At 54.5% G+C, this 25,913-nt stretch overlaps 1 protein-coding gene across 1 annotated transcript in view; it reads right to left on the bottom strand.

The window, feature by feature from the left end:
* Positions 1–59: 59 nt before the first annotated feature.
* The window catches only part of AHCYL2 (adenosylhomocysteinase like 2), a 77,165-nt gene continuing 51,311 nt past the window's right edge, over positions 60–25,913 (bottom strand). Inside the window, 15 exon segments of the mRNA XM_080552834.1 lie at positions 60–2,575; positions 4,014–4,134; positions 5,413–5,491; positions 5,565–5,633; positions 6,052–6,150; positions 6,794–6,888; positions 7,573–7,643; positions 9,175–9,263; positions 10,372–10,435; positions 13,489–13,605; positions 15,006–15,112; positions 18,745–18,839; positions 19,794–19,896; positions 20,698–20,798; positions 21,475–21,618. Coding sequence (XP_080408960.1) covers positions 2,569–2,575; positions 4,014–4,134; positions 5,413–5,491; positions 5,565–5,633; positions 6,052–6,150; positions 6,794–6,888; positions 7,573–7,643; positions 9,175–9,263; positions 10,372–10,435; positions 13,489–13,605; positions 15,006–15,112; positions 18,745–18,839; positions 19,794–19,896; positions 20,698–20,798; positions 21,475–21,618 — 1,361 coding nt within the window. The 3' untranslated portion in view covers positions 60–2,568.

The following is a 25,913-nucleotide window of genomic DNA, read 5'->3' as shown; positions in this document are numbered from 1 at the left end:
GGGACGAGGGACAGAAGTCGCCGCCCGCCACCGCCACCCCGAAACACGCTCGGAGAAGCTCGTTTTTCCAATGTTTTATTTGTGTTTTGAGATTACAGAGTCTTTATTGCTGATCTAATACAATCACTCATACATTAATATTTAAAACATCCTTTTGAAAATGTTACGATTGCAAAGTTTTCGTTTCCCCACTGCAGGCTGATGACAGTTTTGTCTCGCTGTGAAGTTCAGAACAGAATTATTTTCCTTATACAATTTTGCTGGTGTTACCTAAATCTCCTTTTCCTAATTCTTTAAAAATGCGTTACATTAAAAAAAAAAAAAAAAGAGAAAAACAAACCCAAACCCATTACACGTTAATTTAGAGATGATCACAGAATATGATTCCAGATTGATTAGGAAAAGCCAAGCAAGCGAAAAAGCTTACAGAAGCGGAACGACATGGAGAAGAGCTTTAAAAATCGAGGGGGGGGGAAAGCCAGGTGGGGCGATTTTCATTTATTTATTTATTTTCTCCTATCTACCTGGAAGATAAATCGGGCTTAAAAAAATCGGCACGAGCGACTTGGCGGACGAGGCCAGCACCACCGCGCGCTGCGCAAGCGACGGACGGCGGCGGGCGAGCTTCCTCGGGGCAGAATCGGCTGCGTCGGGGACCCGAAGGACGCTCAGCATGACCCTGCAGCCGCCATCCCCGAGGGCATTAAAGCATTGCTGCCGTCGTGCGAGGCGAAGGCATCACGAGCATCCTGGGCACGCCGGGCCGGGAGCGGGATTTTTGGGCTACGGGGAGCGGCAGAGCCCTGGGTTGCGGGGTGGGCTGCCACCGTCCCAGCCCTGGGAAAGACCCGACCACGAAATCTGCAGCAGCTCGGTGCACTCTTCCCAGAATTTTGGATCTGGGTAAGAGCCACAAGTAGAGAGAATTTCGAGTTCGTGGTTAGCGACCGGTCCACGACGCGTCCCTCGCTTCTCTCGTTTTGACAAATTTCAGAGAAACTCGGAATAAGAAAGTGAAGGAGAAAGCCTGCCCCCGAGGCGAGCGCCTTGCGGAGGAGCTGAGCGAGGCCTCGCCGCCAGGAGCTGTGCGGAGGACGTGGCCGCAGGAACCGCGGTGCCACGGCTTCTCCTTCCTTGTGCGTGAACGAGCTGCCTCGGGGGAGTCTTCATGAAGCCCGCGAGGACAAAACGAGGATCTCATGGGGGACTCGGGCACCGAAGCAGCAACCACAGGATAAACGAAAGGCTTTTGTGCTCCCAAGGTCGGCAAATTCACTTTACAAGGGCCACGTTCTCGGGGCGAGCCGTAAGCGACACCGGTGAGACGCGCCTGGGGAGCGCGGTGCTGGTCGCGGCGTTGGGGCAGGACGTCCAGGGCTCCGACAGGCAGCGGTGCCAAATCTGCTGTCCGCCGACTCTAAGACGTCAAGATTTGATGCCACTGAAGGGTTTTTGTGATTCTGAACTCTGCTTGCGACCCTCTGCCCCGTGCACAGAATCGGGGTGGGGATTACTCCGGAGTACATCTCCTGCACTCGAAGGGGATTTCCTGATTTATCACGATAATGGACAAATATTACCAGAAAATCAGACTCCTAAGACTCCCAGGGAGGACTGAGACCCGGCGCGCTCTGGTTGCGTTTCGGAGAAGCGTGAGCAGCGTCCGTCAGTGGCGGTGCAAGGCCCCACGAGGAAAATAGCTTTGGTTGCACGGCAAAAGGTTGGCACTCGGAACGGAAGCAGCAGGACAACGCCGCGGAGCGGCTCGGCGGGGAGCGGGGCCGCGTCCATGCCACCACCTCCACGTCTTCGGGGGGCTGCCGGACCTGGCTCCGCTCTGCCGCCGGCTCCTGACACGTCCTCGGGGCAGGGCTCGGACCCTTCCTCACAGCTTTCAGCAGAGCGAAGGCGAAGTTCACCGAGGCGCTGGCAGATCTGTCCCGGGGGCAGCTGAGCCGATTTCCGAGCGGTTTCCCCAGCGGTCGCCGGTCAGTTCGCTGCTTCGCCGCCAGCCCATCAGCAGCATCCAGAACAGACACGTTTTTTCGCTGCATTTCAAACAGCACGGGAGATGAAATCCCAGCACTCTCCTGCCCTGCACGCCTGTTCCAGTCCCTGCAGCTGCTGGGGATTGCACTCTGCTGGAAGAAGCGGCCGGGACCAGAAGCAGGGCGCAGCCTCCACCTCCCCACTGCCTGCACGCCTCGGAGCAGCGGTGACAGCGGATAGCGTGCGGTGCCCTGCAGCAAATCGGCTCCAGCAGCTTCTTCCTCGCCCCGCAGCACTCACTTCCCATCCTCCCAGCCCCGGAAAAGAACAACCGAAAGAGAAAAATGAAACAAACGGAAAGGAATCAACCGTCTCCCAGTCCCGTGGCAGTACAAACACCAGTGGCAGAGGCCGCATGTACAGTATTCTAATTTAATAAATAAATAACCTAACACACTGTCTACTACATGAGCAAGCCCGGCTCTAACTTAGGAAGCTTGCACTGTTTCATCCTGTACAGTAGTTGAGAAAAGACTTGGGTTCTTGTTCCTTGCGATTCTGGCTACGGCAGCAGGAACTTTAATACCTGAGGAAGGGAAGAGAAAGCGAGGTTTTAGCCCGGCGCTGCGCAAACCTCATGGCACGCTCCCCCGAGCAAAAACCGCATGTTTCAGGGGGGTGGACGCCAAGAAAAGAAGTGATGTAGGAAGGGACCCGGTCCTCTCCTCCTCCCCCACAAATACCGCATTATATTTAGCCGCCTGCCCTCGCTGCCGGGTGCTTTGGCTCTGCCTCTCGCTTCGGATGCAGGAAGGGCAAAATTCAGCAGCGCCCGAATGATGGGGACACGAGGGCCAGGGTTTGCGGTGGCACCAGCTCAGGGAGCGGGGGAGATGCAGGGAAGGTGCAAATGCCTTCAGCACCCGAGCCTTGCTCAAACCAGCTGAGGTTATTAAAAGAAACTGGAGAGAGGCGCAGGGCAGTGGGAGCTCCAAGGCTCTCCGGCTCGGAACTGCAGGGAGAAAATCCCCACCACAACTGAAGCCACAGGTAGCAGGAGTCCAACGGCCCCTTTTTATCTGGAAAAAGAGGCTGTGCGTGCACCTGGAGATCTCCTCTCGCCCCCAGCCCCGAGCGTCAGGCCAGGGAGCTTTGGAAAAGCTGACGCTGCGCTGGCGGCTTGGGTTTCTGCGGCTGCAGCTGTCGCGCACGCCCCGGCCCCGCGGCGTGGGCACCGCGCCACCCGGTGCTGCCTGCAGGGTCAGGGCTGCAGCACGGCCCTGGACCAGGGCAAAGGCAAATCCCGTGGGAAGCTCCCCGCAGTGCTGGCAAGGCAGGACGCAGCACTGAGGGTTTGTTTGTACACAGCACAGGGCAGGAAAAACGGTCGGGATCTGGCAAAACGCGCTAAACCCCAAGAAGTGGAGTGCTTCGGCACAGCACTGCTCTCCCGGGGGCACTGCAGACCTGAACGCCCGGTGCTGTGCCAAGAAAATGCCTTTTCCTGCATGAAAACATCAGGGCTCCAGCCCCCAGGCTGGTCTGCGTGTGTGCAAAGCTGTCACAGCAGAACGTGAATTGCCTGGCTGGCCACAAAGACACCCCGAATCTGGAGCCCGGAAGGAGAAGGGGCTCGGATCGAAAATGATTATTTTTTTTGTGGGCCAGCCCAGGCTTGCCTGCGAGCTCAAACGCTGCCCTGTGCCAGCCCGTGCTCGTCAGGCTTTATAAATAAAGCTGCTATCTGAGTTGGCCGAGGGCACTGCGCCGAGCTTCGCCCCGTCCGGGTGACAGCTGCTGCCAGACACCAGGGGCTCGCGTCCTGATGAGCGCCCTGCGTCGGCTCGAACCGCGCCGTCCCCGTCCCGTAAGGGGATTTGCCAGTAAGCCCACGTCCCCCCAGCGGGATTAAATCCTTAATCCCGTCGTCCCCCCCTCATTCAGACACCGCGGTCCCAACCCAGTCCCCGCGGCCGCCCCGCGGGCTCGCTGCGGACGGAACGCGGCGTTGGAGCGAGCGGCACCTGTAGTAGTTGGGTTTGAAGGGCCCGTTCTTGTTCAGCCCCAGGTACTTGGCTTGCTCGTCGGTGAGCTCTGTCAGGTGCGCGTCGAACGTCGGGAGGTGGAGACTCGCCACGTATTCGTCTGAAACCATTTCAAGCCTCGGGAAATTAGTGGGGGGGGAGCGGCAAGCGCCCCCCCTGCTGCTCTCGAAAGCACAAAGGGCGAAAGGGGCAGCAAAAAGGGGCGTAAGGGGCAGCACAAAGGGCGTAAGGGGCAGCACGAAGGGCGAAAAGCCCAGCTCCCTGCAGCCCCCCTGGGGGAAGCAGCACGCTGTGGCCTCAGTCCCGGCCTCTGCTGCGTCCCCAAGCCGTGGCAGAAGCATGGTCCTGACCCCACGCAGCAGCCGAGCCCTTGGGACGTGGTAGCAGGTCCCAGGTGCTTGCCCCATCCTTCCTCCTGCGTCTCAGCATCGATGGCTGCATCTGGAAACCCGCCTACATCACAGCCCGGCTTTTCCCCTACTGAATAAAACCCAAACCCCCGGGCCAGCCGCTCACTCCCTGCCCCCAGTTCTTGGCACCCAGGACCAGGACTCTTCTCCCCAAGACCTTGGGCGCAGCAAAGGGAGCCCGCTGCTATCTGCGCCGCGCTCAGTGTCTTATCAGTGCCTTATCCCACTGCTGGAATTTCAGGGGACTGAGGGGCTGAGCACGCTGGCACCACACCGAGCTGTATTTCGGGTGGCAGCCAACATCCAGGTCTGGCTCTGAAGGAGTCAAGTTGAGGCGCCCAAACCCAGCTCCAGCGCCTCTGAGCGAACAGCAGACGTGCTGCCATGAGGCTGGAGTTCAGTTTTGAAATGAGAGCTGTGCTCCCCTACGAGCTCCACCGTGACGAACGCAGCAGGCTTTCCCGCTGCCTGGATGCCCTACTGAGGCAGGAGACACCTAACTTATACCCAAGCTAGGGACAAGCTGCACCCGGTCCCAAAAAAAACACAATTAAGACAAAAAAGACCGGTTCTGCAGCAAAAGCGCGGTCCGTATAGCTGCGTTCTCGGTGGGGTCCTGCTGGCAGAGCTGCTGGCAGGGACCACGTGTCCTCACGGCCAGCTACGGGAGCTCTGCGGGCAGAAGCCCTGCACGAAAATCTCCTGAATCAGCACGGGCGTGCGCCGGCGGTGAGCCAAGCGTGGCAGCCTGCTTCCCCCAGGTGGGGCAGGGAAACAACGCGTCCGGCTCCGAAACAGAGCCAGGACCCAGCGGGAGGAGCTTGCTGGAAGACCCCGAGCTCGGCAGGGAGGTGAACAGGAGAGCCCAGGGGGCTGCGACGCCCCGCTGCTGCCAGCCCAGCCTGGCGGAGCCTCCCGTCTGTTCGGTCTCGGTCGGAAAAAGAAACGAAAGAGGAAGCAAGGTTTACCCATCTTCTTAGGCAGCAAGTAGACATCTTGCTTGTAGCGGCCCTCGGGAGCGTTGTACAGCTCTATCAAAGCCAGAGCCTGGGTGGAGAAGACCCTTTGGTGAGTAACCGCAGCCCGCCACGGAGCCAGACGCGGCCCGAACCCCGCTCACCTGCGTGGTGGCAGTGATGGAGAGCACGAAGGTGGGGACGGTGGAGCAGCTCAGGTTCAGCAGGCGGCCCTGGGGAGCAAAAATCTGCTGTTATCCCTGCCTGGCGCCAACACCAGCCTGCAGCCTTTCGTACAGAAGGGGAAACGCCTCCCTTCTGGGATGAAGCAACGTTTATCCGTGTGCTTGAATGCCAAGGTGTCGGTTGTCCCTGGAACTCAGTAAAACGATCCAGAAGGGAAAATCAGATGAAAAACCCTGCAGGGGATGCCGCTGGGGTGGGATATGGAAAAACAGAGGAAGCTTTTCTGCATCCCAGCAACTCCTCAGCCAAACCAGGGTGAAACCAACCCTTTCTAGCAGAGGGCCTGCTGGGTGCTGAGCCCCAGGAGGCGATTTTTGGAAGTGTTTTGGTTCCACGCTGTGCCCAGCCCTGCTTTTCTCCGTCCCCAGGAGGAGGGCAGTCTCATTCCCTCCGCGTGCAACTCACCTCCGCCAGGAGGACTATTCTTTTCCCGTCTGGCCAGATGACGTGGTCCACCTGGGACCTCACCCTCTCCCAGGTCAGCTCCGGTGTGCGCAGGCTTGCCTGAAACACGGCGTTAGAACGGTTAAAGCCCAGGCCAGAGAGCAGAAAAGAGAAGCTACAGAAGAGGAAGGAAAAGAGGAAGCAGCTCGCCGACATTATTCTAGTTTCCTTTGGGCCCGGTCACAGTCCCAGGCCGATGAAACCTTTATGAATCATAACCTGAAAATGTTTTTTATGGTTAGGGTGCTCCAGCGACAACAGTTGTTTGAGCTCTTCTGGCTGAGAAGGATTTAGGGTCACCAGCTGAACCGTACACGGCCACGGTCACTTCTTGCCAGCGAGGTGGGCTCAGCCGCACAGAAAATGGCTTTAAACGCGGAGCTTTGGCAAAACAATTCCCTTCAGACAAGGTTCCCCCGGTTTTCTGCCCCCCTCTAATAACAGCTGGGCAGATTTCAGTGCAGCGAGGGGGCCGAGCGTGCCGAGCTGCACCAGGCTGAACCAGGCTGGGTCCGAACGGCGCACCAGCAGGGAAGGAGAGGCACCGGCTGGAGGAGGGGATCCACTGCCTCTCACGGGGAAGGGATGAGGCTGCTGTGGGGGTACGGATTATTTCACCTCCTCTAGGGTGCTTGCTAAAGGGGCACCGGTCACACACCGGGGCCAGAGGGCCCTGAAAGCACCACCGTCACCCCGCGCTCACCACGTCGATCTCCGTGTTGGAGTGCCCCATGTTGCAGACGATGCAGCTGTTCTTCATCCGGTCCAGGTGCTCCCTGGTCACCACGTTCTTGTTGCCTGTAAGGCAGCAACATCGGTCAGAAATGGCAGTATTGGTAAGAAATGGTAGTATCGGTCAGAAATGGCAGTATTGTTAAGAAATGGCAATATCAGTCGGAAATGGCAATATTGGTAATAAATGGCAATGTCGGTCATAAATGGCAATATTGGTCAGAAATGGCAATATCAGTCAGAAATGGCAATATTGGTCAGAAATGGCAAAATCCATGATAAATGGCAATACTGGTAATAAATGGCAATATCGGTCAGAAATGGCAATATTGGTAATAAATGACAATATCAATAATAAATGGCAATATCAGTAATAAATGCCAGTATTGGTAATAAATGGCAATACTGGTCAGAAATGACAATATTGGTAATAAATGGTAAGATCGGTCAGAAATGGCAGGATTGGCCATAAATGGCAATATCAGTAATAAATGGCAGCATTGGTAATAAATGGCGATATCAGTAATAAATGGCAGTATCAGTAATAAATGGCAGTATCAATGATAAATGGCACTATTGTTAATAAAAATTATGAAATGCAAAAGCAGGAGTGACGTGACGAGCCCGTTCCCATACTGCCACGGGCAGGGGCACGTCACCCGTGACCTTCCCCGTGGTTTTGCCCTTTCCTTTGGAAAACGATGGACCCGAAATTCGGGTACCCGTCCGCCCGCCCCCGGCACCGCGCACCTGTGCAGGTGATGACGATGTCGACCTGTCTGATGACTTCGTTGAGTTTCACGAGCCGGAATCCGTCCATGCTGGGAGGGGAAAAATTACAGGGTGTGAGAAGGAGCAAAAATGAGCCAAAAATAGAAAAAAAAATCAAGTGACTCTCAGATACTCGTTTTAACCAAGGCCAGAGGCTGCAAACAGCAATGCAGCGTGCTGAGGGACACACACGTACCCCGAGCCATCAGCATTGCTTCTGGAATTGGGGTCTGTTGTGCAAAAAGTGACTTTTGAAAAGTGTTTTGGGGGGTTTCACGTTTTCTGCCAAGGACTCCACATGGAAAAAAATCTCAATTTTGGACTGAGACAGCTTTTTTTAAAGCTGCTGCTCCTGCAAAGCACATCCAGAACGTGCAGATAAACTCTCCTGCTGCAGAATCCTTCCTGATCCGGATTTACAAAAAAAAAAAACGAGCCACCCCAAACCCACAGATGTCTCTCATTAACTTCACAAATCTCTATTTAGGCACCTAGGTGATATTTAGAAGTGCTGAGCACTCAGCAAGTCTGCCCAAACTTCGCCGAGAAAGGTGTGTTCAGCACATCTGATAACGAGGGCAGGATTTTTTAGGACTTTTTTGACAGTCCTCCCGGGAGTTTATTTCTGTGACTCTCACAAGCTGCAAAATCACAGTTACTATAAAAAAAAAAGTGTTGGTTTTTCTTTTTTTTTTTTTCTTTTTTTCCTGCTGGATCTCTCAGGACGTCCCGGTTGCTGTCCTCCCCACTGCAAACTCCCTTTAAAAGGGGCTGCGTGGTTTCACCTTGTGCAGAACCCCACGTGTGGGTGCCGGAGGGGAGCCCCTTGGCAGAGGGCAGTGGGTGCTGGATGAGGCTCAGAGGGTGCTGGATCAGGCTCAGAGGGTGCTGGATCAGGCTCAGAGGGTGCTGGATGAGGCTCAGTGGGTGCTGGATGAGGCTCAGAGGGTGCTGGATGTGGCTCAGAGGGTGCTGGATGAGGCTCAGTGGGTGCTGGATGAGGCTCAGAGGGTGCTGGATCAGGCTCAGAGGGTGCTGGATGCAGCCCAGCTGCCCCCGTGGGGCTCCTGCAGACTCAGGGAGGCTGCAAAGCGCACAGGCTGACCCGCCAGTTGATTAGTGCCGCTAATTAGTCGGGGCTCATGCTCCCGCCGTGGGGCAGGAGCATGGGGCAGGGGCAGGAGCAGCGTGGTGGCACCGAGCTGACTTTTCCCTGCAGGAGGTGAGGCCGGTGGGACCGCAAGGTGCCCGTGCCAGGGGACAGACGCGTGGCTTTGCAGCTCAGCAACGCCTGGGGTTGCTCTGCGAAGTTCGTGGCTCGCTCCCGACATCCCTTCAAGGCTTATTTTTGCCGTGATGGCTAAAGTGATGCAAGCTGGCACACGGGATGCAGAAAAATGGGGTGATGCTGAGCGCAGGAGCCCTCTCCCGGCTGCAGGAGGGAGCTGAGAGCCCCCTGAGCGTGCTGAGAAGCCCCCCACCGGCCCCCCGCCAGGGAAGCACCGTGGCCGAGGGGTTTCTGGGCACGGTTTTCCTGAAAAAAAGCCCGAAGAAGACGCTGGGCGCACGGCGAGCGCTTACCAGGCCTGCAGGGCGCAGATGGGATCGATCTCAGTCACGTACACGATGGAGCCCATGGCCTTCAGCGCCGCGCAGCAGCCCTTTCCTACCTGGGGGGGAGAAGGGCACAAGTGAGACACCAGGAGCTCCCTGCAGCATCGCTGCCCTTCCCTGAGCAGAAATCCCAAACGTTCCCCTTCACGTGCTGGGCATCTCCTCTGCAGCCCAAGGGGAAGGGACAGAGCCACTGCAAGCCCCGTGCCAGCCCCGGTTGCACGCGCACGGCTCCTGGGTGCACAAAATTCCCCGATGCACAAAATTTGGAGCAATCTAGGAGCTGAGTCCGGTCACAGCTAAGCCAGAAGAGGCACTAAAAATATAAAAGGGGCACTTATTTTGGTCCCTGAGAGCTCTTTTTCCCCCAAAAATGTCCTCGTGTCCAAAAGAAGAAGGATAACAGGAGATTACACTTAGCTCAGAGAAAGTTTAAGAGTCTCCCACAACCTTTGCTCTGGTTAGGAGGCTTAAAGGTTTAATCCCTGGGGTTAACCAGCCTTAACCTTCACACTCCACACACGGCGCAGCACGCAGGGGAACTCGGCGCTACGGCTAAAGGACCACGATTTCCCCAAAATGTGATTGCTTTGGCATCCCAGTGCCTCGGGGGAGTGGGCAGTCCTCGGATCGGCCACAGCTGCCCAAAGGTTGCTCCATGGCTCATTTCAAATGAAGGGAGGAAAATGCCCAATTTCAGCTTTTTGGAAAAAAGAGCCCCAGTGCAGTCCCCCGTAACTGGTGTTAACTGGTCCCTGCAAGGACTGCCTGGGGGGAATATCCCAGTCTCACCTCCAGAGAGGATTACTCCTCGTGGGGGTGAAAGCACATCAGTAAATTCATTAAAAAAGATTAATTTCTCTTTTTTTGACCACCCTTCTGCATGCAACGCTGCAGCTGCACAGCGCGCCTGCAGAACCCCGCCTCTGAGCGCTTTGGTAATTAAAGCTATTCAGGGTATTTCATGCTTTAAGATTCAGATGTGGTGTGTTTAATCCCAAGGACCGGACATCACGGAAAGAAAACCTTCAGTTTTGCCAGGACAGGGCCGTTCCCAGCAGGTCTGAAGTCGGCGGCAGCCACAGGGGACAGAAAAGCCCCGCGGGGTGAAGCCGTGCAAAAGGTGCCCCCGATTCCGCAGGACGCGCTGCACAAAGCCCTTACCTCCCCGTAGCCACAAACCACGACCTGCTTCCCTCCAAACATCATGTCTGTCGTCCTCTTAAGGCTAGGGAAAAAGGAGAAAGCAGTTAAGACCCGTGGTAAGCCCCCTTCCACTTGGCCATGATGTGAAGGATGGCACCAAGACCTCATTCTGCTCCTGTTGAACACGTCGCTGCCCCCGGCAGGAGCTGTGCCCTCCACCCGGACCCAGCGAGGCCCCACAGAGATTTGGGTGCAGGGAGGGGACCCGCAGGGTCCCCCCAAAGGGACTTTTCCCTCTGGGGAGGGTGGGTGCTGCCAGCGCGGAGCTGCCACCAGGAGGAAGGATTTGGGGCTTGGGTCTCTCTTTGTTGGGTTCGGTGGTGCTCCGGAAATCTCTAAAATCTTTCCAGAAACACTTTTGTTTTTTTCTCCATTTTCTCAAAGCCAAAATACCTCGTAGAAACAGCTAGAGGAGGAGCAGACAAGCGGTGATTTATTGCCAGAATCGCAGCGCTTTCTATAAATAAAGCTCTCCCTTCCACTCGGTTTCCTCCTCGTTCCCCCCGAAGAGCGCCCTACATCGCGGGCTATTTTTAGCACACATAAATAGGTTAGCAGTGCAGGGAAGGTGAAATTCCCTTCCACTTCCAGGAGAATTTAGGCGACGACCCCGGCAGATTTAATTGGGCCTGTGCTCAGCTCTGCCTTGGCCCCGTTCAGGTGCGTGGCCCGGAGCACCTCAAATCCCAGCCTTCCTCCTTGGGAAGCCCATCGCCCGCCACGACCGAAGCCGACACGATGAAGAAGCTTGTTTAAGAATTTCAACCTTTTTTTTATCCACCAACAGCACGTGAACACACGGCTAAAGAACCGTAACGTCCCCAGACCCTCAAATTTTGGGGCAGCCCTTCCCCAGGCGGCTGAGCCCCGGGACAGAGGCTGCCCTGGGTGCCTTCAGCCACAGTCGGGGACCCCAGGGCCATAACGCAGAGGGACGGGGACTTAACGATGGGACTGACTTCATCAGGACCTTATCCCCGTATTGCTTTGGTCAGCGACGCGTTGCCCCTTGGGTACGATCCTGTATGCTGCTCCACCTCTCAGATTGTACCAGTCTGGGAGATTTCGGTTGAACTTTCCAAGTTTTGAGGGCAGGAAGAGCAGGAGGCTGCTGGACACCACGTTCTGGCTCCTGCGGCCTTGGCACAGAAAGGCCAGCCACCAGCACGGCTCACTTGAGCCCAAAACACGGTCTTTTAGGACAACAGAAACGTGGGGAAGAGACCCCAAGTGCAGTGGGTCAGCCAGGGGAGTGTATTTGGTGGTGCACGAGCTCCTATGGCACTTACACACGTTTTAAAGCATCGGGACACGCAGGTGCCCAACACGAGTCCTCCTCACTCCTCCTGCTCAGGATGACCACGACCAGAAAACCCACTCCTAAGCCAAGATGATGGATGAGGCACGCCACTAAATATCCCATGAATTATTATTAATGTACGATTTAGGAAAGAGGTGTTGGAGTGGGTTTTGTGATGAACACGAGGCCTGCCCCGGGTCTCTGAGATACTCAGGGGGAAGGCGATCGAGGGCAGCGGCACTGCCAGGTGAGCTCTGAGGGAGCAGGAGGAGACATTCTGACTTCAGCAAGGAACCAGGAACTGCAGGCAGGTCATTTAGGCTTTAAGCCACGCCAAGTTATCCACATGAAGACATGTTTCTCTTGAAAGAGGCAGCCTTCACGGAGAACACTTCTCCGGGGGTTCCTCTGCTGTACCGCAGCTGCCTGGCACAGAGCAGCGAGCTTTTCTCCACCTCAGCAGCATCACGGGGCTGCAAAGTCAATTCTGCCCTAGCGTCTGGGCTTACCTGTCTGCTGGGAGCACCAGACTCAAAATAAACTGTCCACCTGTCCGAACTGCAGGAATAAAACTCGTCCTAACCTCGCCTGGCTTTGGCAAACTTTGGCGGTGGGGGCAGGGACACAATTCCACAAAAATAAAGAAAAAAGAGAGGGAGAGAGGAAAAAAAGAGACCGCTGAGATTTGCACCCTCTCTAGCTCACAACTTCAAGCATTTTGCACTGCATCTCAAGACCAGCAGCTTTAGAATACTCCTTAGAAGGAGCCGGGTGGGAGAGGAGGACAAAGCCTTCGTCAGCCCCGTCGGTCCCACCTGCCGCACCTCCTTATTTCGCCCGGCTGAAGGACACAACCTCAGAATCGCATCTAGGCTATGGGCCCGTAACTGTTACGGGATAAATTCTCGGTCTTCCACAGCCTCTTCTCTTTCCTTTCTCTTGGCTTCTTGTATACGCACAGGAGAGGGTGAAGAAAAGGAGACTAGGAAGGCAAAAATGTGACGCAGCAGCTGCGTGACTCAGCCACAGAAAGGTTTCATCCTGACACCGCACGGGAAAAGGGGAAGGGATGAGTGCTGCAGCCACGCTGCTGCTGAAGCCCTCGCACAGGAGACGCTGCAGAGCTGAAGTCACCCTCACCGAGAAGGGAAAATGCATGTGAGACACCTACACACAAGGAAGGGCAGCACCCTGAGAGCACGAGGCTTGGTGAGCTCCCCAAGGGCACCAAAAGGTTTTTCAGGAGTGCCGGACATCACTACGGCTCAGAAAACATTTAGTACGTCTTCCAGACACCGGAGGAAAAGAGCAGGGTTGCTTTCCACAAAAAGAGGAGCAGAGGCAGAGCTGAAGTGATGCACCCTATCCGTAACATAGCTGGGCTGAAGAAATGAATTGGGCTTTCAAAAAAATGAGTTTTAGAACTGCTCAGGGCTTTGCTGCGGGATCGTTCTCCTGCGAGCACAAAATTCAAGGTTTGCTGTCTGGCGTGCTTTTGTTTGCAGTGCTTGACATAGTTGTGCAAATCACCCCTGGCACTTTCTGACTGACAGAGGGACAGCTTCTGACTCCATGAGCCTTGCAGATGCCCATCTATGCCACAAATAGGATGGACCGGAGTTAAGAAAGGGCCTTTGATTTCCTCCAAAACATCATTTGAGCAAAAATGTTCTAAACCAGCAGGCAGGAGAGACACAGGGACCCCATCCTGTGGAGCAGCCCCCGAGGTTCACCATCCCCATCCCGACCCCGCGGGCCGGGCAGCGGGCACGTACCCGTCCAGGATGGACTCCCTGCAGCAGTACAGGTTGTCGAACTTCTGCTTCGTGACCGAGTCGTTGACGTTCATGGCTGGCACGCAGAGCTTCCCGGCTTTAGACAGCTGGTACAGCCTGCCAGAAACACAAGAAGCGGAGGATCAGTGGAAAAATATTTCCCTTCGCTCAACTCACACATGTCCTCCAGGTCCTCGTTGCGCTAGAATGAGCGGCACGCATCGGGGGGGAAAGCTAAACCCTCAGCAGGAGCTGGGCAGGGCCCTAATTTCAGGAGGAGGGAGCATCCTTCCTTCCACAGGCATTTCTATCTGCCTCCCGTCCCTCCTGAAATGTGTTGCTGCCAGGCAAGAGGCATCTCATAAAGATGTCGGACAGAAGGTGCTCTGAACTCCGCCTGCCTCAGGGCTGCTGGTATTATGACCTCCCTCTGATGTCCTTGAAGGGACAAAACCCCCAAATCCTGCTTCAGGTAACACGATGGGAACTCCTGTAATTCCTCAGCTTCTTACGGCTCTGAGGCAAACAGAGGTGGCCACAGAAGGGTGACGTTCACGGCCACGTGCAGCCAGCCAAGAGCAGTGGGAGCGAGCAGACCCAGCTCCATCTCCAGCAACCCCCCTATGAATGAACTGAAATGCAACACTACTGCTGCAAAGAGGGCTTGAAATTCATCCCCCCGCTCCAGACCTTGGGGAGGAGAACCTGCCGCCTCGGTCAGTCCCTGCAGAGCCCTTCCAGGTTTCTGCCCCTTCTTGCTTTGAGGAGCCTCCCTCCCCACCTCGGTCTGGGACATCGGGCCAAGGCCGGGCTGGATGGGGCTGGGGGCAGCCGGGGCTGGCGGGAGGCGTTGTGCCCCTGGCAGGGGCTGGAATGAGATGGGCTTTGAGGTCCTTCCAACCCAAACCGTTCTGTGGTTCTGTGTTTCTCCGATTCTGTGATTTCTACGCCCATTTCTATACCCAGGAACTCCCCCAGAGGCAGGGGCACACGCTCTCTGCATGTGCGCATCGTCAGAACACAGCCCTGACCCCAGAACAAGAACACAGGGAACCATTTTTATCACACTTTTGTTCTTGCACACCTCTTTTACGCAAATCGGGAACGATTCCCAGTGCTGAAAATACCACCAGGTCCTTTTCTTGACCCCACTGGCTACAAACCCGGATCGGTCGCTTCCTCGTTTCGGGTATTTCGTTTCCCTCTTTTGAGGGCTGCCTGCGCCTCTCTCCGAGCCCTCAGCCACTTTCAAGAGCCGCAGCTGAGCCTCTCCCAGGGCAAAAATAAAGCCAAAAGCAGAGCCTGCTGCTCTTCTCCTCGCTCCCCTGTTTTCTGTCACCCGTGGTAGGACTAACCCTGCTAGCAAGTCACCTCCCACGCCGAAGGAAAACCACAGACCACATATTCAGAGGCTCAACATTCAGCCTGTGGCAATGAGCAGCTTGGGCTGGTTTGCTAGAGGTGCCCCGAGGCAGAAGGGGCTCTGTCTGCTCATCCCTGTGCTCCTGGCCCCTTACCTGTGGACACCGGTCACGCTCTCCTCCACTATCCCCTTGATCTTCTTAAACATGTTGGGGTATTTCTTGTAAATCCAGTGCGTGAGGTCGCCTCCGTCATCCAGGATCTGTAATGAAGGCAACCACAAAGTCACCGCCCCGAAGACCCAGAAGGCCTGCTGACCCCAAAAAGACACAAGGGATAAATCGTGAGCCCGAATCACTCCTCATCAAGCCCAGGTTTTGGCATCGCAGACACCAGTCTGACAGCTCAGGTGGGACTGCTCTGTTTGATAACCCAGAGCAGGAGTGCTGCAGACCTTGGTGGTTATCAGGAGACCGGGGGAAATGCAGCAAGCTGCTGGGCCAGCTCCTCTCCCCCATTTCCAGGAGCAGAGAAGCCTTCGAACCACACGCAGCCATCAGATTTCCAACGTGCCTGCTCACGGTGGAGGCAGGAGGATGGAGAAGCGGAGGCACTAATGCCAACTGACATGCAGCTGCATCGTGAAACAGCGCGTTGAAAATCACAGAATCACAAAATTCTAGGGGTTGGAAGGGACCTCAAGAGATCCTCGGGTCCAACCCCCCTGCCAGAGCAGGTTCCCTAGAGAAAAAAACAATACTGACCCACGCTCAGACGACAGCTTTGGGTCGCTGCCCATTTGCTCAGGCTTCAAACCTCAGCCTCCGAGGTACAAACCTGTTCTTCATCGGGCCCCGAGTGCCCTGAGCCACCCACCTCCTCCTACCGACACGCTGCGGGGCAGGGGACAAAGCCGGAGACTTACTGCTTTAATAAAAGCATTGGAGATGAGGGAAGGTGCCCTACGAAAACCTGCCTTGGTAAGGACAGACGTGAAAACAACCAGGTCACAGAAATCTAAAAATCTCAGCGAAAAGAGATGTCTAAGAGCTTGCCCGTTCTCTGCTGGTTTTAACCACCCAGGGCGATACTGCAGACGGCAACACACCAGGTCACGGCTTCGGACACGAGGTCGTGACTCAGCTACAAGTCGTGTTTCATCCCTCCCCTGCTGCATCTCAACACGCAGCCAAATGCAGGGAGGGTGCTGAGCTCTGAACGATGCCCAGCGGTGGTTCGGAGAGCCCCTGTGCTGCAGGAGCCCACCGGGATGCCTTACGGCAAGAAAAAGGAAGGGATGTAAGAAAAAAACAAAAAGCCCCTACGCACGTGCTCTTCCCGGAGTCCTCCGCACCTCGGTGGCCTCAGGTGGCCCACGGGGTCCCCAGCAGAGCCACGGCAAGGTGGGAGGCGGGAGGACCCCGACTCCAGAAGAAGCAGGGAGCAATCTCCTTGCTTCGCAGCCTTGGTCTCCCTAACGGAGCTGCAGGGGCTTGCACCGAAATATGAACGCTGCGGGCGGCTGCTGCTCCTCCAAAATGTTTGGAAAGCGCCACTTCTGTTCAATTTCTGGGAATTCCCAAATTTACCTCCTGTTTAATGGCTTGGAAACCGAGTGAGCAGGCTGGGAAGCTCCCCTGGGCCACGCAGGGCTGGGAATTCAGCAGCCCAGCCCCCGGGACGTCTTCATTTCATTAATCCCCATTTAATAGGGCGCATAATCCTCTTTCTAAAACGCTGAGGGAATCGTGGGAGCCGGGGGTTTCTTCTTTCCTGGGGGGGCAGGAGATGGAAACCCGAAGCAGCGCAGAGGCTGGGTCCTGCTGGGGGGTCACCTCCCGGAGCAGCCCCCACCAAAGCCCCTGTGCTCACCCTGCGCCTTGCTCAGCTTCACCCAGGCTCCCTGCTCTCATCTCCGTTTTCCCCAGGCACCTATTTTTCTGGGAAAAAAAGCCCTTATTTGTTTGAGGGGTGAAGGATATTTTATTCCCCTGCTGCCAAGTGCCTCGCCCCGTCCCCTTCCCAGCCCTGTCGTGGCAGCAGTGGATTCCACGCGGCTGATCCCCCCCAAACCCGAGCTGATTAAAATTAGCCAGGATCAGCTCGACCACAGGGCTGAAAACAACAGAGAATTACTGCTGAAAGGTGAGGAGATGGCAGGGCCACCAGGTCGGGGGCAGCAGCCTGCTCCCAGCTCAGTTTATGCTGAGCCAAGCCCTCAGCCCTACAGAACTGATGTTTTTCAGGGAAAAAAAAAAACAACAGAACTGAGCCGTTCCTGTCCAGACAGAGCACTGCCCTACAGGTCTGCTGTTCGCATCAAAAAACTCAGCAGATCTTTCTTTGGAGACTCGGTGTTGGGACTTCAGTTCTTCTCATGGACTTTGCAGAAGCCCAAACATCAAATATTGAGATTTTTGGACGGAGAGGACAGGAGAGGACAGGACAGGAGAGGACAGGAGAGGACAGGAGAGGACAGGACAGGACAGATCTATGCAAAGGCTGCCAGGAGCAGCAGAGCAGAAGCCAGCAGTGCGGGCTCAGTCCTACAACCTGGCGACGCAGCTCCTTGGTTCAGGCAGTTGGGGAAATTCTCAGTGCCCAGAACAGAACACGAGGCACCTTCTGAAACGCTGCCATCAGCACGGAGCAGGGTAGGTCCGTCTTGCCTCAGCCCTGAGACTGGAAGGACCAGAGCAGCAAATATTGCCTGGCTTTTTGGCCAGGTTTGCCAGCTCCTCTCGTCTTAAACAGTCACATAAAAAAGATCTCACACCTGCTCTTTACTTGGCGTCCAGCCTCCTATTTCTTGTCTCTAAAAACACAGACCTCCAAAATCAGGCACACGGATCTCTGGGAGCTGCTAGACCCAGGGCCAGTTGTTTTTGTGCTCAGACCCAGTTGTTTTTGCGCTCACCAGAAACAGGTCAGGAAACACCGATGGCTGGAGACACGGTGCAGAGCCAAGAGCTCTGAGCAGATCCTAGGAAAGTAAGCGTGCTAGATGCGTAGTCTGATAGGTTTACTTTGTCAGCTAGTGACATTTTTGATGGGAAATTATTCCTCAAAAAGAAGAAGAAGACAGCACCATGTCTAGACTCCTAGCTTGGGGGTGGACTTTTTGACGTTCACATTTCTTTTTCAAGGTGGCAGCCCAGACGTGAACAGCAGTAGACTGGGAGGGACAACAAAAACACCTCGAACGAGCCAACAAACAATGCAGACACGTGCTCATCTACTGCCTTTAATTACTATTTGACTGAAGTAGATCACAAGCTACAAGGCTAAAAGCTTGTCGGGACGAAAACAGCAACTTGACTGCTGGGAATTATTCCGCTCACCTAGCTCAAGGTTCTCTGTTCTCCCCAGAAACAAGGGCAGGATGAACCAGCGGCGCAGGGATGTTTGTGTCCGTGCAGTAAGAGCAAAGCGCAGAAATCACACAAATTCTAGTTTTGGTTTTAAAACAAAAACCTAGATAAGAAAAGCCCCTCAACCAACGCTGTGAATTTAAACAGACACAGTAAAATGGATGCAATGCCTCTCCAGAACATCCTTACCTGCAGTCAGTTTTTACTGGCTGGATTAAATCGGTTCGTTTTTTAGCAAACTACCCTGAAACCAAACTAAACTCCCTACAACAAACGTATTCATGCTTATTTAGAAAACAGCTCAATAAAACTTCACTGGGCAGCAACACCCACGCCTGCAGATGCAGCAGCAGGTCTGATTGCACAGACCGGTTAATTGTAAAGCACTTTGGGGCTAATTGCTGCCTTAGCACCGAGCACTCAGGTCTAAATTCAGGAGGCAATGCAGACCAGCACTGAGCCCCGTTGAGAGCCCTCCTCCCGCCCTCCAGATCAGCGCCACCTCTTTGCAGTCCGCTCTCACCATGTTGGGCTGCCATCCTTCGACGTTGACGCAGCGATCGATGCACCACCAGAAGTCGTCTTCGGATTCTCCCTTCCAGGCGAAGACAGGGAACCCTGCCACAGCGAGGGAGACGGGTGCTACCTCCTCAGCCTTAGCAGACCCCAGGGAGCCAGGAGCCAGCTTTACCCGTCCCAAAGGCTTAGGAAGTTACTCAGCCTTGTTCTGGCCCACGAGTAATTTTGGTTCGAGCAAGACCCGGTAAGAGGCAAGCTGCTGTTTGGCTTCTCCCGGGTCTCCTGGCTCCCACAGCTCTTCCCAGGTGGAACAGGATTTGAGTTGAGGCATCTCCCAGGGGGGCAGCAACATCGGCTGCTTCTGCTTTGTGAATTGTGTCCCCAGGAAGTCCTCTCTCAGCCCTTTTAGCCAAAGTTGTGACTCAAATGTACGAATTCCCTGTCTTTATAGAGCTGAAGTCAAGCGTAGTTTCTCTTAGCAAAGTAACTTTTAGGCTCACGTAGCTCTGATGGCTGACAACGTGCACCATCATCGTCATTATCATCTGTACCACCTACTTTTATACTCTGGAGAAACTGGCTGAAATATTTGGACCAGTGGGAGGGATTGACCTTGTCTTGCTTAGTTCCCTTCACTGCTTAAATAGGGGAAAAAAGCAAATCTCTGTGACTAAAGCCATTTCTTCTCCAGATTGTTTCAGTTTGAGGTTTGATATATCCCTCCTTTGCTCAGATCTACTACAAGTTTCCCACTCCATCAGACTAATTCAAGCTGGCAGTTTGCACTGGTAACCCTAGAAAACAGAAAACCGCAGCACTCCTGGTGAACCATTACGGGCTGATGTGTGCAGCTTACCAGGAATCGCACTCACCGTGCACTCACAGATGGAGAGAAACACTCTGGGGAGATTTCACTCTCCCCTGGTGTTATTCCAAAGGGAAAATAATTCAAAGGAGGAAAAAACTACAAGAGAATGTAAATGAACTAAACCTGGTGGGACAGTAAGAAACCTTTTCAAAACCAGAATGAACGCAGCGGGTGAAGCTCCCTACCGCTCTCGGCGAGGGCAGCAGCCACTTCGTTGAGAGTAGAGTAAATGTTGCATGCAGCCCATCGGCACTGGGCACCCAGCGCACCCAGGGTCTCCATCAGGACCTGGAATAAAATTTAAAAAAATCAAACACTGCAAACCATAACGTGGCCTTGCCCAAAGCCAAAGCGTCAACTGTTTCTACTCCGGCAGCACACACACCTGATTTTGCTTGGGAAAATTTCGGGAGGGTACCTGCAGCTGTTTTAAGCAGCATTGCAGTAGCTGGAGAGTTATACAGAAAACGAATTTTGCAATTCTTTGTTCTACGATTAAAAATGAATGAAGTAAATTAGAACTTCAACGTGTGTTATTAGGTTTCACTCAGCAAAGTCCCAAATCCAGGCAGGAGAAAGCGCTCCTGTCCCGTTTGGGGGGGAAACCACAGGTTTTGAATTGCAAAACTGTACTAATTACTAACTGCCATTTTGTCCTGCATACATGATGAAGATAACTTGATTTTCTTAGTGATCATTACTGGCAGCAGTGCCTTATCGATTCACACACTGCACCACCTTCAAGCACAGGCTCTGTTTATCCAGAAACGGTCACAAAATTGACCATTCTCACTTGGTGTAAGGCGCTGCTCTGCTGGCTCAGGGACCACATCTCCGTATTACCCTCCTGGGGTCTGTTTTAGAGGAGAAGCAGTGAAGAATTCCTGCCTATAACCCTGCTGGCAGAGGGCTGTCTTTGCCCAGAACTAGGCAGAGGGAGGATTGGGCTGCTGGGCACGAGCAGTCTCTAGTCTCTCCGCTGGAACGGGCAGTCACAGCACGTAGCAGCCCCCTGCTAGAGCATTTAAATAGTCCCACACTGAAACGTCAGTGGTGAAAAAAGCCCAGAGCTTATCGAGGGGATCTTACGGCTGTCTGTGCTGTGATGTGCGTGCAGCCCACGATCTTGGCCCCAGCCAGCGGCTTCTCTCCCTGAGCTCTCTTCCTCAAAGCCATCAGCGCAGGCATTTCTGAAAGGCAAAACGACAAGAAGTCCATCAACGCAAAGCACAGATGGACAAGCACGTAAGAAACTGCCAGCAGTGCTTCTCGCCCAGATATCCAGGGCCCTTGCGAAGCTGTACGGCTGCGACAGCTTCAAAAAGAGCAAAAGACTTGAACGGAGCCACCAAAGAAGTCACGACACAGCTGGAAAGAATCCGAGACCCTGTGAGGTTTTTTTTCCAGCTATTTAGGATGCAGGATAGTCATATTTTCCAAAGTTCAACCTGCAAATGCCAAGCGAGGCCAGAGGAACACCAGCTTCAGACAGAAGAGGACTCGGGACCCGCGGCCCCTCCAGCCATCTGAGTGCTGCACTGCCTCTGACACAGGCTTTTGGAGACAACCACGCTAAACCAAAGTCACCCACTGCATAATTTATACGATGGATTTCATCTTTTTCACTGTTTTTAACAAAATACACTGGACTGTACAGTAGTCCTCCAATAACCGGCTGGTAGGAGTGCCATGGTTGTGCCGTGTAACTCCACAAAGTCCCATAAAAGTTCCCTCTCTCAAACAGGAATGGTGTCAGGACATAACCGAGACACTAAGCCTTGGAAGAAGAGGGTTTGGGGGAAGGAAGGGCTGCACGAGACAGCCCAAGAGAGCCAGGAGCCTGCGGAACGCGCCCGCCCCGTTTACCTTGTTCGGCAATTTCGATCTCTCGGCGCCCGAACTCCGCCTGCTTGATGTTTTTCACGCAGAAATCGCTGCTGCCTTTGGAGTTCTTCTGCTGCTTGTCGCGGGGGGAGGTCTCATCGTCGGAGCTGTCTGTGTAGGAGGCAGCTGGAGGAAGACAAGGAGGGAGGTCAGAGGCTGAAGAAGATGCTCCCTAAAGCCAAGCGCCTGCAGCGGAGGGGCACAGGGGACCTGCTGCACGCATCCATGGATGCGCTTCTCCACGAGCATGTCCTGGCTCCCACCAGCCTCTCCTGGGATCCCCCCCTTCTTCTTACGATGCCCATTTCCCCCCACTCAGCCTTTACCTACAGTGACTTCCTTGGGCTCATTTACCTCTGCTTCAACACCGCACCAAGGTAATTACTCAAGCACCGCCTGAGTCCTCCACGTGCTCGTCTCTGTGGGCTTTGCCAGCTCCTCTGTGGCCTCTCTTCCCCAAATGTTATCCCTTCCCGGCTCTAAGACAGCCAACATCCGTGCCTACGAATATTTTAAGTACTGCCAAACCACTAAGAGGTGCAATTTCAGGTGCCAGACCCTACTGCGTTTTAAACAGTGGCACAGCAAAGGCTGCTCCCTAATTATTAGTCACTCACGGTGGTATTCCCCGTCCCTGGAATCAGTTTTTGCAGAAAAAGAAACTGTGAAATTCGCAGGACAATCCTTACTAAGCACACCCAAAACCACACCAAGTGGCCACACGGAGGGCCACGCGGGCTCCTTGAATCCGGTGAAAAGGAGGCAAAGGGGCAGGGGGTCCAGCTGCAGCCTTAGTCTGCCTGGAGGAAGCTCCAGGAACGGCAGAAACAGGAGGACAGCACGCCATGGGCTGAGGCTGCGGTGATCTCCAGCCTCCCAGGGCTCCAGGAGCTGGCTGGACACAGCCGTGGCTCATCCGACCCCGTGCGAGCACACGGGGGGACGAGATGACCGCTGGAGGTCCTTCCAGCCAACCTCTCTGTAATACAGACAGCTCGTTCCAGCCCTGGGATTTTCCCCTTGTTTTCTATGAGGAATAACAAGCACCTGGAGATGTTCCTCATCTTGCCTTTCTGCATCTTTAAAGCCTCCTTCCTTGTTCCTTGAACTTCCAGCTGGTTCATTCGTGGCAGACGCACGGAGATTTACCAAAGAACCTTTCATGGAGCTAAAACCCCACTTCCCACTTATTTCATTACTAAGATCACACATAGAGTCCATTTCCTACTCTAGCCTTGAAGAATTAGCTGCTACTTGTGCTTCGAGCTTTTCAGAGCCAGCCGAAGGGACTATTTGTGCCGTGTCGCCCTCGGAATATACCCCCGTGGAAGAGCAGACCTCTTGCACCTTCTAGGAGTGGCATCAGCAGCCAGAGCAACACGTGAGGACTGGAGATGGACCCGAAGCATCCCTCCTCTTCCATCCCGGAGCCAAAGCACCTGGAACGCGGGGCCCTCGGTCCTGCTGAGCTCCCCACCACCACCTCTTCTTCTTCCTCCTCTTCCTCTTCATGGCAGGGGCTGCACCTTGGGACCCAACTCAAGAGCCTCACCCACACACACGAGCTCATCCCCTGTTCCTCGTGAACCTGCCCTGAAGTTTTACCCGAGGTCTTTAACTGCCTTCCAGCTCAGGGGGCGTTGTGGCACCATTCTGCACGCAGCCAAACGAACAGGACCTGGCCCCAGCACGCTCTGCGCGTCCCCAGGGGACTGTCCTCGAGTCTCGTGCATGAACCTGCAGGGGAGCTCGTGCCACTGGTGTACCAAACTCCATCCAAAGAGTTTCTTTTCTTCAGGATCGTTTTGTTTAGCTCCTTTTGGAATTGAAACTCGTTGGAGCAGACACACGATCCCCGTGTGCCAGACCAGCCTGCCAACGCGTCCAACACACTTTCTGACCACTTTTAAAAAAGAGCTCCCAAATTATCACAAACTGCTAGCAAACCACGTGCATTTCCAACTTTCTGTCCCGATTCCATGCCAGAGGAACAGGGTGGCACCAAGGCGAGCGCTTCTTGCCTCATGCCACAAGGAGGGCGCCGTGGCTGAGCCCATGGTCCTGCCACTGCCCACCAGCAGCCACGGCTTTACGGAGGCACCCAGACCTCTGGAGATATCTACATATGATATAAACCACATGAAGGTGTGCACTGCCAGCTTCTGCTGGCTTTGCTGGCATCTGCACGGCAGAAGATCCAAAGCAAGGCTTGGAGCTCGTTCACCAGCCCGGCCATCGGTTCGTCGTGCCAGCAGCACCCGGAAAGCTGGCCGTGTTCGGTCCTGGAGGGCAGGAAAAACTCCAAGGACCGCCAGGCACGAGCTTAGCGCTGCCGCTGTCGGCGTGCCAGGCTCCCCGAGCCCTGCCCGGGTCTGATCCGCTTACCGGGAAGAATTACACATTGCTGAAATTTCTCTGCCTACCCGCAGTGGGGAGCGAACGGCGAGCCCGTCCGGGGATGGCCACACGCTCCTCAGGCTGCGTGCGCACCCCACGGCAGCTCCCGAAGGGCTGGGAGCCGGGATTGATAACAAAAAAATGCGTTATGTAATACCCGGCTCTTACATCGAGGGCTCCGGCAGGATTAATTAGTTAAACGAGGATTACCTCCTTGAAGGCAGCTAATCTGCGCGGGGGGGTGCTTTAAAACCAGAGATCTTCGTTCTGGGGCTGAAAGCAAGTTTTGTAAAAGCAAGTTTTGTAAAAGCAGGTTTTGTAAAAGCAGGTTTTGTAAAAGCAGGTTTTGTAAAGAAAAAGCTCGCCTAGATGGGAGCTGGATTCTCAGATGCAGATGGGTCTTTACTGCTAAATACGTGTGATACAAGAGCGTGATGCAGCACTGCGGTAATTAGAGCAATAGTGTTAGTGCAGTGTGAGAGCACACGGATACAGAACAGAAAATATTGCCCTGGCTCTCCTGCCAAATGCACAAATACAGGAAGGAAAGGATTCCTAGTACCTGAAATCCAGAAACACCCAAGTAACTGGTAGGACGGTCAATCTCTCAAATTTCATCCCAAATTACCCAAAAGTTAATTAACGGAAGCTTCATAACTGGGGTTGGCACTCCACAGAGCCACGCACCGTTTTAATATAAATTGTATTATTTCAAAGAGGACGCCGTGAGCATCTTGGGTGCTGTTATCCAGGGAAAAAACACCAGGGGGAAAAGAAGGCACCTCAGCCTGTGTCCTAAACCCAGCAAAGACCGGGTCTGAGCCTAAATTCAGCGACGTCAGCCTTGTTAATGCTTTAGCTGAGGATCTGCTGGCATTGATAGTTGACATCTCCATCGCCGAAGACAAGGAAGGACGAAGGGCTCGCTGCCCCTCCAGCCTGCGCTTCTGTTACAGCCAAACTGAGAGGCAAACCTTGTTTTTCTGCACAGCCTTTCTAAAGTTATGAAACAGCACGAGGGGGAAATCAATCGCCTTTAATTAAAGGCATTACCGCCCTAATCTCATTTGGGTGCCCGCGTACCATGCAGGCAGTGCGTAACGCGCAGAGCTGCGTGCTTCGGCGTTCCAGGCACCGCGCTGCTGTTACCTGGCTGATCCCAAAATCTTCGTCCCAGCAGACGTAAATTATCTGACTTTTGCAGAAAGGGGAAGAAGTTACGGGAACGTATGGGATTTGTCACTGCACCGGTGCCAACACCGCCGCGACTCCAAAGCCCTGCTCGTGAGCTCCCTGGCTTGCAATAGGTGCCGAGCGGCACGTCCTCGGGCACAATGAGAACAGGCGAGCAGAAAATATGCTCATGTTGTGTTACTTCTGAGCAGCAGCAGTGGAGAGGTCTTCATCCCTTAATGAATAATTTCACGCACGGCCCGGCCAGGGCTCATCGGGCGCGCTGGCTGACAGCACATCGGCACGCGCAGCACTTCCACCCGCTCCCCAACGGCATGGACAACAATTAACTTCCCCGGTGGGAGAGATTGCATGCTCTAAATGAAGTGCTACGGATCACAGGCGACCAGCAGCTCATGGCAGGCGTAACAAGGGCCTTCCACTTCCAACCCGAAGAGTCAGGCCAACACAACTCATCGGCGTTCCCGTGCTTCGTGCCCTGCAGCAGCCTCGTGATGCCGTTTTCTTCCCGCGTGGCCAACACAGCAGGCACAGCCGCTTCAAACGCTCAGCCCTCCAAACCTCCGGCCCTCATCCGCTCTCTCTGCTCCCCACACTCCTTGTTTCCAGCCCTTTCCCATCCCTGGAGCACCTGGCGGGCCGTTTAGATGGTGTTACTGCCCAGCACGCAGAGCAGCACCGCCGAGACCCCAGCCGAGAGACCAACGGGATTTTCCTGTCCATCCTGCAGCTGTGTTGGGAACAGAAGTCTTCCATCTCAGCCACCAGCCTAGCGGCTTTCATCAGGAGGAAAATATAATGCTCTCACCTATTAACTAATTGCTGGTGGT

Source organism: Anser brachyrhynchus (assembly GCF_964034855.1).
Source record: "Anser brachyrhynchus genome assembly, chromosome: 1".
Lineage (NCBI taxonomy): Eukaryota > Metazoa > Chordata > Aves > Anseriformes > Anatidae > Anser > Anser brachyrhynchus.
This window is presented reverse-complemented; position numbering and strand designations above follow the sequence as displayed.